General features: G+C 44.4%; 1 protein-coding gene across 1 annotated transcript; it reads right to left on the bottom strand.

Annotated features, from left to right (window-relative positions):
- Positions 1-1,107: 1,107 nt before the first annotated feature.
- On the bottom strand, positions 1,108-6,138 carry LOC140457166 (probable G-protein coupled receptor 139). The gene is made up of 2 exons (XM_072551227.1): positions 6,000-6,138; positions 1,108-2,018 (listed from the first exon to the last, which is right to left on the bottom strand). The coding sequence occupies exons 1-2, from the start codon at positions 6,136-6,138 to the stop codon at positions 1,108-1,110; spliced, it is 1,050 nt and encodes a 349-aa protein (XP_072407328.1).
- Between the last annotated feature and the right edge of the window lie 4,540 nt (positions 6,139-10,678).

The raw sequence follows: 10,678 nt of genomic DNA, 5'->3' as shown, positions 1-10,678 counted from the left end.
GGGCTCAGTGCTTCCCATGGCATTAAATCTTCATTTGTCTTGTTCCCTTTAGCCAAGGTTTCGTTTCTCTGCTCAATTCTATCAGCGGGGCTTTATCACAGACAAAAATGTGGAACCTTATAAAGGCTACAAACGGACTCATGGCGAGGTTGTAAGAAACACCTGCAGTGGGGAGAATGAATGGGAGGCTGTTGTATGCAACAGAAGGTTTGGGAAAAACAGGCACCCCAAACAATCGATTCACACCAGAACGTTTCACATTTTGCATCGTTAAGACTTTTCTTTCAGCAAATATAAAATAATTGAGAAACTAACCATAGGAGTGGATGAAAGACTAAAGGAAGTATATTTCACTCCTATCCGGCAGGCAGGATTTTGAGACTTCTGCTGTCTCTGTTTCTTCCAGTCCTCCCATTGTCTTCACTTGTGCGATGGGTACTGTTCGTTGTAACAAATGTTATGGACCAGGCCAGCTCCCCTCAAAACATTTTAAGAAGGTAGCCCACACTCTAACGTTTTCTTATTTTAAAGGCAGATGTGTAGTGGGTGTTCCAGGTGGGATGCAGCTGGTCAAACCACTCAGCTTTAAGCGAAACAGAATTGATATTAACACCACAGTTGAAACTCGAACAAAAGAAAGCAAATTTAGAGCAACTTAATGATTGGAAAACTGAATCGACCTGATACAGCAACTTGACTAAGGAGCCGTTCCAATCCATTGACATCCCACAAACACACCTCTTGGTAAAAAAAGGTAAATGGAAACACAGATTCTTACAGGCAGGAGGGAACAACTTTCAAAGAGAAAAGTCAGTCAGGAATCATCTGCTGAAGCTTGGAATCTTTCCTGGACTCCAGCATCTTCAAACTGCTACAGCTAAATCAAACTGGAAAAAAAAACTGAACTGGGAGAACTGACTACTCCTCTGCCATTGTTAAACAAGGCTCTTCCCAGACCCCTCGGCATCTGCTTTTAAGTTAAAAAAAGTTAAAAAGTTAAAAACCCAAGGACAAAATAACCTTGTAAAAGTGACAGCATTATCACACACCTCTATTCAGAATATGAACATTTGTATTGCACTGAGGGCAGGAGAAACAGGGATACGTTCAACTGCTACGTTTATGAATTGATCGAGTAACTAATGTAAACGGATATTTTACCGCACTCTTGAAGTGCTCTCTGAACTTCGACTGAGTCACTCCATAAATAAATGTGTTCGTGCAGCAACTTAAATTCCGAAGCATAAATCCAACATGTCGCAGAATGTATTCAGAATAATTATAATCCCTGGGATCTATGCCTGTAATGTTATAATATAAGAATTCCATAACATGAATCATCCAAAGAAGTATGAAGCTGCCAGAGATGGTGAAGAGTAAAATCACAGACTTCCTTCTGCTCTCGATCTTTGGGTCTCTTTGATGCTCTCCCTTGCTCTGACCTCTCAGTGTTTTGCGGACTCGACTGGCTCTTATAATGTGTCGGACTGTCAGAGCATTGAGCAACAGTATTAAAGCAAATGGGAGCAATGGGGTTAGAACTGTGTCAAACCAGTCAAAACCCAGCCACCCAGGCTGAGTGAGGTAACTTGACTTTACAGAACAAAACCATGGTATATTGTCAATGATCACTTCAGGTTCATATGTAAAATAGAAGGGGATGTTTTTTAAACAGAGTACACTGCAGGTTGTGGCAAGCACCACAGCTGCAGTTTTCTCTGTGCAATATTTTGTTTTTAGCTTCTGGCAACAAATAAGCACAAATCGATCGAAGGAGAAAGAGATGGTGAACCAGACAGAAGAGTCGGTGGCTGCACAAATCATGACGTAGATGGCACTACACACTGGGGTGATGTCCAGGAAGGATCCAAAGAAATAATAATAACGAATCCATCCCAGTATGACCTCAGCAACAATAACCAGTAGATCTGCTGTTGCCATGGCCACCAGGTAGTGAGTGGTGCATGAGGAGAGGCCACAATTTGCCTGAGACAGGATCCCAATGGCCACTAAATTCACTGCAAAGAACAAAGAGAGATTGGATATTATTGATCAACATTTCCCAGCATCATCTGCACTCCAGGACATCACTGCAGGAGTTTCTGAGACTAATGTTCTCAGACCTATGATTTTTGCATCTGGACAGGAGGAAGGAATGAGGACAATGTAGTTATTCCCTCTCAAAGACAATTCTTGGGAAGGTACACATGGAATTTGAGCATGTCTTGGGGATAATGAGGAACATAAAGTGCAGTGGTAAATCAGAGGAAATCAAAATAATCGATAAGTGACTTGAACTGATATTGCAGACATTTTGGAAATATGTTGCCTAGTGACAAAACCTGATTCTGGAATATCCCAAGATTGAAACCTCAGCTCTGCAGAAATTAACATTTGAACATACATAGAGTGAGGATAAAGAATTTGTGAGGGCTTGCACTAACAGACCATGCAGACAGTGAGGTCTGCAGATGCTGGAGATCAGAGTTGAGATTGTGTGGTGGTGAAAAAGCACAGCAGGTCAGGCAGCATTCAAGGAGCAGGAGAATCAATACTTCGGGCAAAAGCCCTTCATCAGGAATTAACAGACCATAGCTTGTTGAGCAGAGATGAGTACCTGTGGGAACAGCTGATTCATGAAACTAAATTAAACAATTCAATCTGGGGCCCTCGGAAAGTATCAGCATGGGATGTACCAGTACAGGGAACGAGAATGGTAACCAATATCATAACATCAGTCAAATAGATTACACACACACACACACACACACACACATTGTGAACTATAGTAAAGCTCAGGTATACTTGACTATTATACAAGGAATGACAGACTGACATAGACATAATTGTAAATAGATATCAGATACTGAGGCATTCCTTGCCCAATTTCAAACAGACATGGCCAATGTCCAAGGAGAAAGTGAGGACTGCAGATGCTGGAGATCAGAGTCGAGAGTGTGGTGCTGGAAAAGCATGGCAGGTCAGGCAGCATCCGAGGAGCAGGAGAATCGACGTTTCGGGCCAGAGCCCTGCATCAGTCAATGACCAAGTTTGGCCTGACAAGTAGCAAGTAACATTTGTGCCACAATGTGCCGGGCATTGATCATCTCCAGCAAGTGGGAAGCCAACTATCATTTCTTGATCTTTAATGGCATGATCTTCTCTGACCCCTGTCCTCCTCCCCCCAACCATCAACAAACCAGTGGTTCTGATTGACAAAAAGCAGCTTGGGCGAGCAATGTAAATAAGGTGTCTACAAGAGTGGATCAAGAGGCTAGGAATACTGCAGAAAGTAACTCACCTGACTCACCAAAGTTACTCAATTATCTACAGGGCACAAGAGAATAGTGTGATGGAATGCTCTCCAGCAACCTGGATTGGTGCAGATCCAACAACATCCAAGGAGCCTGACACCAGTCAGGAAAAACAGCAGCTTACTTGATTGGAATCACATCCACAAACATCCACTCGTTTCACACTGACACTCAGTTGCAGCAGTGTGTAACTTAGACAACATCTTCCAAATCACGACCACTACCACCTAGAAGGGCGAGAGCATCAGATACTACCCCCAAGTAGCCCTTCCAATCACTCACCACACTTGGAATAGCGTTGCTGTTCCTTTATCTGATTAGATTACTTACAGTGTAGAAACAGACCCTCAGGGTCAACAAGTCCACACCAGCCCGCCAAAGCGCATCCCACCCAGACCCATTCCCCTACATTTATCCCTTCATCCAACACTACGGGCAATTTAGCCTGTCCAATTCACCTAACCTGCACATTTTTGGACTGTGGGAGGAACCTGGAGCACCCGGACAGGGAATTGAACCCGGGTCTCTGGCACTGTGAGGCAGCAGTGCTAGCTGCAGTGCCACCGTGCCACCCACGATGCTGACTTAATTGGTGGAACTTCCCAATATCATGGGTGGGGGGTGGTGGGTCTGACTGCGTGAAATGGACTGCAGCAGTTCAAAAAAGCAGTTCGGCTCTTCCCATCACTTCCAACACAACTAAAGATGGGAAACCAATACTGTCTCAGTCACAGACTCCCACATTGCACCACTGAATTAGAATATGTGTGTGTGTGTGTGTGTGAGTGATAGAAAACCATTACAATATTGTTCAATGTGTATTCTTATCAGGAAAGATTGTCAAAACATTTTTCCCTTTGCAATGGATCACAGCTACTCAAACAATGATTTCAAAATAAAGCCAATTAGTGAGCCACACTCAGTACTAATTTACTTCCACACACGCATGAACACACACACACAATCATAGACACAGAGTCTTTCTTTTTAGTCAACCAATTCAGAAACACCTCTGGAGCAATTAGGACAGGAACTCAGAATTAGGGACACTGTGGGTCAGTAGTTACACTGCTGCCTCACAGCGCCAGAGACCTGATTTGGTTCCAGCCTCATGTGACTGTCTGGGTGGAGTTTGCACATGGTCTGCGTGGGTTTCGTCTGGGTACTCCGGTTTCCTCCCACTGTCCAAAGATGTGCAGGTTAGACAGATTGGCCATGCTAATTTACCCATAGTGTTCAGGGATGTGTAGGCTAGAAGCATTTGTTAGGGGAAGTCTAGAGTAATCGTTATATGAGAGTGGGTCTGGGTGGCTTACTCTTCAGAGGGTCGGCGTGGACTTGTTGGTCCAAATGGCCTGTTTCCACACTACAGGGATTCTAATTCTAATCAGCTATAAGCAAATAGCACAAGAGCCCATGTGATTGATATTTCTATTTCAGTTGCGTTGGGACACATCCCTGAAGCCTGTGGGACCTGTACCTAGTCATCAATACCACCACACCACAAGACCCTCTTTAGATGCACACAATCAGAGAATTTTGATAATCTTGACAATGAGTTGAACAAAGAGAGAGGGGAATCACCAACAAACTGGAATCAAAGCAATGCCCCATGAAGGTCTGGTAGCCTGGATTCTCACATTAAAATTTGACATGTTACAACTGGCTCCCTATCGGCGTTCACTGTCTTTTCTGACTCCTGATGAAGGGCTTATGCCTGAAACATCGACTTTCCTGCTCCTTGGATGCTGTGCTTTTCCAGCACCGCACTCTCAACTCTGATCGCCAGCACCTGCAGTCTTCCACCTTCTCCTACTATCTTTTATTTTAATCAACCTGTTCGCACATCTTCCAGGGTGGATGTAACTTGAACCTGCCCCAGGGACAGGGGGCACTGCCATGAGATCCTAAGACCCTTTATCACACACTGTCGGTAGTACATTGTTCATTGTGGTCAGGTGTGCCTTTCTAGTTTCTAATCCGAACACATTGATGGTGCAGAAAAAATATTTACAGGGGAGGGTTTGATTTATAAGGAGAGATTGTATGGACTGGAACTTTTTCACTGGAGTGTTGGAGGTTGAAGGGTAACCATACAGAGATTTATAAAATCATCACGGGGCATAGATAGGGTGAACACATCTTTTATCTAGAGTAGGAGAGTTCAAAACTAGTGGGCATAATTTTAAGGTGAGCAGAGAGATATTTAAAAGAGACCTGGGGTCAACTTTTCCACACAGACAGTGGTGGAATGAACTGTCAGAGAAAAGTGGTCATTGCAGGCACAGTTACCACATTTAGAAGACATTTGGACAGGGTGCATAAAGGTATTAGAGGGACATTGGTCAAATACAGGCAGGTGGGAGTAGTTTTGTTTGTAAAGACATGTCGTCCCAGTAGCACCTTCTATCACTTTCTCACACAGGGATCTGATTCTGTTGTCTGCTGAAGGCTGATCAATTGTGCTGTACAGAGTTTGTGAGCTGCAAGGAAAGGTTTATTATCAATTGACACAATGCTATGAAAACGTTGATTATCGTAGTCTGTTGATCTCAGCAAAAACAATATCGGTAAGCGGACGGCTGCATGCATGTTACCATTGGATCAGCAAGCAGTGATCAAATGATTTGTTGTCACAACGCGAATACAGCTGGCATACATACATAATATCACTTGGTCACTTACCAGGAATGCCAATAATAGCAATAATTGTGTAGTATAATTTGAGGATACTCTGAAATATATATTGCATTTTCTGTAGAAAGTGATCCGTTCCTTCCTGCTGCCGTGTGTTAAACTTTGATTCATTACCTTCCCAGAGCATTTGACTTATACACTGTGGGCTCTCCATAGGGAGATAGCGATTGCTTGTCAATTTTTGTTTTGCATTGAAGTAAGATTATGACATTTTTTGATAACCCACGTTGTTTCCCATAATGTTTAAGATCAGTTTTAGGAAACAACGTATAAAGCCTCTGCAATTGTGCTCACATTAACTGATTGATGAAAATTGAATGCTGTTTCCTCTCAGCAATGGGCTTTCCATGAAGCGCTAATCATACAGACCTCATGTTACATAGAGCATACAACATTACAGCGCAGTACCTGTCCTTTGGCCCTCCATGTTGCACCAACCTGTGAAACCAATCTGAAGCCCATCTAACCTACACTATTCTATTCTCATCCATATGCCTATCCAATGACTATTTAAATGCCCTTAAAGTTGGCGAGTCTACTACTGTTGCAGGCAAGTGCGTTCCATGCCCCTTACTACTCTCTGTGGGCGGCACGGTGGCACAGTGGTTAGCACTGCTGCCTCGCAGCACTGGAGACCCGGGTTCAATTCCCGCCTCAGGCGACTGACTGTGTGGAGTTTGCACGTTCTCCCCGTGTCTGCGTGGGTTTCCTCCGGGTGCTCCGGTTTCCTCCCACACTCCAAAGATGTGCAGGTCAGGTGAATTGGCCATTGCTAAATTGCCCATAGTGTTAGGTAAGGGGTAGATGCAGATGTAGGGGCATGGGTGGGTTACGCTTCGGCGGGGCGGTGTGGACTTGTTGGGCCGAAGGGCCTGTTTCCACACTGTAAGTAATCTAATCTAATCTAATCTAAAGAAACTAGCTCTGACATCTATACTGTGTTGTTTCAGGAAATGGCCTTCAACTGACTGTAATCAGTCAGAAATTAAACTCCAAATACTACTTTTTTTCTCCTCGCTGTCGTACTGGACTGTGGGATATGGTTCCTTCTCTTAAGATAGACAATATGAATGTGGTTGGGCAGTTAAAGTAGGAATTGGGAAATTGATTACTTTCAATGAATTATCAAAACCAAAATGCATCTAATGCTGTACCTGGATTTATTGTGGCAGTTATGAATGAAGTGAGGTTTGTGATATATCAGGATGATTAGTTGAAATATCACTGTTTGTGAGTGATATATGTGGAAATATTGCACAGGTCAGGTCAGTGACATCGAAAGCTGGAGGTTTCAGGGCAGCCGAAAGGAGTAGACAGCGAAACGACTACTTCCAGCATGAATAAGATGAGCAACATTCCTGGATGGCAAGTTAAGTTGCAACAATGGTAAACTACAGGGATTGGCAGTGTGAACAAGATCACTAAAATAACTTTTAGTCTGTTAAGTGTAACTGGAAATGGCTCATGAATTCCTCGACCTCCAGTCCAGCTGACAGTTAAAATGACCTTTCTTGCAAAGTTTATCTATTCAAAGGGGAAGCAGTACTATCTTTCAATGACTCACAGGAATGGAGGATGGGGATGGGGAGCTACAGCCCAGTGGTATTAGCACAGAGCTGTTAATCCAGAGACCCAGGCAATGTTCTGGGGCCACGGGTACAAGTCCAATTCTATCCCACATAGACTTCGAAATTCTTTCCCGGATCTTCCATTGGAAAACCTCCTACTTATGACATTGCAAACCTATTTTCAATTATTCACCCATTTTGTTGTTGCGTTAATGCATTTCCTTTCCATCTGCAACAAACAGGCATTACTGCATGTTCATATGCATACAGCTTTCAGGGGATGAAAGTGCGCCAACACTGTGAGCCCAAGTGAAAAATGTTAAATTATTTGGCAGTATACTTCTTGGCACTCTCACAGAAGAACGCGATACGTATTTGCACATTTCAACGTTGCAGCTGCACACGCTCTGGTACACATGGTCACCAGGGACACATGGTTCAGGAGGACCATATCATGGGCTCAAGCTGTGCTACCATGACTTCCTTTGAGATTAAGCTTGTTAGTTCCTCCCTTTAAAGTGTCACCATAATGTAGTCAGCTGTTCTCTCGTTCATTTTGCAAGTAATCAGTGTCAACTGTCTTGGTTTAAATCTTAAAGAAATCTTGGTAATTAACTGCTATGCCGACATTAACCAAAGCATTCTTCATTTACAACATCCCTCCCAGTCATATTCCATTTGCCAAACAGTGGGTATTCACCACTCATACAATAATGATTGTTGCTATTCTCTTTAAGTTGGTCATTCTTGTGAGCTGTCCTGATTAGTGAAAGGTGAAAACCTTTGAAAAAGGCCAGTCTTCCTTCAGTAATACTCAGGTTTTTTTTAAACAGCCAAATGAGTCAGAGTCAAAGAGTAATTTCTAATTTGTAATGGTGCTCTAATACAGTGTCTGACACTTCTGCTCATTGCTGCTAGGTTTGTAGATGACACAGTGTATTCAAAAAGAATGGATACCCAATGAACACAGTCCACCAATTTCTCAGCAACAAACCTAAACAAGCAGACAAAACACATCCAGAAACCCTAGCCACTCTCCCCTACATCAAAGACATCTTGGAAATGACTGCCAGACTACTCAGACCCTTTGGTATCATAAAGCAAATTACTGTGGATGCTGGAATCTGAAACCAAAAGAGAAAATGCTGGAAAATCTCAGCAGGTCCGGCTGCATCTGTAAGGAGAGAAAAGAGCTGACGTTTGGAGTCTAACTGACCCTTTGTCTCTCTCAAAGCTGTCCTGGCCCACAGTTTCATTTCATCCTTCATATTATTTGACGCCTTAACTCCAAACTTTTCCCTGTTTCTTGCAGATGTTAAGGAATGCAAGCTTCAACTTCTCATCCACACCCCTGCCCACCCTCCACCTTCCAACAGTCCCAATCCCTCGAACCCCATCTCTTCCAGCCCCAGCCTGTGCCGTGTGTTCACCATACCCTCTGACCTTGCCCTCTCTGAGGCCGAGCGTGCTGTTCTCAGCAAAGGACTCAGCTTTGTACCCTTACGTCCCCACCTCAATGAATTCCGGGCTCGACATGATGCTGAGCTCTCCTTCCGTCGCCTTCGCCTTCGTGCTCACTTCTTTGGGCAAGAGTCTTTCCCCTGCTCCACAGATCCTTTCACATCCCTCCAACATTCCACCTCTAATTGGACACCTCCACCAGGACAATTTCCTGTCATCAATCTTTTCATTGACGATTGTCGACGGGACATTGGCTGCCTTAATTTCTCTGCCCCTCTTACCCATTCCAACCTCTCTCCATCCGAACTTTCTGCTCTCCGCTCCCTTAGGCTCAACCCCAACCTTGTCATCAAACCTGCTGACAAAGGGGATGCTGTTGTCGTCTGGCGTACTGACCTCTACCTCGTGGAGGCTGAGCGCCAACTCTCAGATTCCTCCTCCTACCTCCCCCTGGAGCATGACCACACCACTGAGCATCAAGCCATTGTCTCCAACACCGTGACTGACCTCATTTCCTCCAGATGCCTCCCCCTCCACAACTTCCAACCTCATAGTCTCCCAACCCCAGACAGCCCGTTTCTACCTACTCCCCAAAATCCACAAGAAGGACTGTCCCAGCAGGCCCATTGTGTCAGCATGCTCCTGCCCCACTGAACTTATTTCCTCCTACCTTGACTCCATCCTTACTCCTCTGGTTCACTCCCTCCCCACCTACATCTGGAATTCCTCTGATGCCCTGCAACACATTGACAGCTTTCAATTCGCAGGCCCTAATCACCTTCTATTTACCATGGATGTGCATTCTCTTTACACCTCCATCCCACACTAAGACGGCTTGAAAGCTCTTCGCTTCTTTCTCAAAAAGAGGCCCGAACAATCTCCTTCCACCACCACTCTTCTCTGCCTGGCTGAACCTGTTCTCTCTCTCAACAACTTCTCCTTCAACTCATCCCATTTTCTCCAAATCAAAGGTACCCACATGGGTCCTAGCTATACCTGCCTTTTCAAGGGGTATGTGGGACATTTCTTGTTCCAGGCCTACCCGGGTCCCCTCCCACAACTGCTTTATTGGTACATCGATGACTATTTCGGTGCGGCTTCATGCTGTCGTCCTGACCTGGAAAAACTCATAAACTTTGCTTCCAGTTTCCATCCCTCCATCACCTTCACCTGGTCCATCTCCGACACTTGCCGTCCTTTCCTTGACCTTTCTGTCTCCATTTCTGGCGATAGTCTATCCACTAATATCCATTACAAGCCCACTGGCTCCCACAGTTATCTGGACTACAGCTCTTCTCACCCTATGTCCTGTAAGGACTCTATCCCTTTCTCTCAGCTCTTTCGCCTCCACCGCAGCTTTGACAAAAGGTCAGTTAGACTCGAAATGTCAGCTCTTTTCTCTCCTTACAGCTGCTGCCAGACCTGTTGAGATTTTCCAGCATTTTCTCTTTTGGTCCCTTGGCATCATGGTAGCCCACAAACCCACCAACACACTAAAACAGCAGCTAATGAATTTGAAAGACCCTGGACAGACAAGAAAAAACTAATGTCATTTACAAAATACCGTGCAAGAACTGTGACAAATGTTACATTGGACAAACAGGCAGAAACTTAGCCACCAGGACACATGAACATCAA

This window comes from Chiloscyllium punctatum, chromosome 31 (assembly GCF_047496795.1).
Source record: "Chiloscyllium punctatum isolate Juve2018m chromosome 31, sChiPun1.3, whole genome shotgun sequence".
Lineage (NCBI taxonomy): Eukaryota > Metazoa > Chordata > Chondrichthyes > Orectolobiformes > Hemiscylliidae > Chiloscyllium > Chiloscyllium punctatum.
The sequence above is the reverse complement of the archived record's forward strand: the minus strand, read 5'-3'. Positions and strand labels throughout refer to the sequence as shown.

What these genes read in the sequence shown, in the direction of transcription:
- LOC140457166 (XM_072551227.1), bottom strand. Translation starts at nt 6,138, where the DNA reads ATGCTCTGGGAAGGTAATGAATCAAAGTTTAACACACGGCAGCAGGAA. An exon ending in TGCTATTATTGGCATTCCTG is followed by an intron (nt 2,019 to 5,999) that starts GTAAGTGACCAA and finishes TGTTCTTTGCAG; the next exon opens with TGAATTTAGTGGCCATTGGG.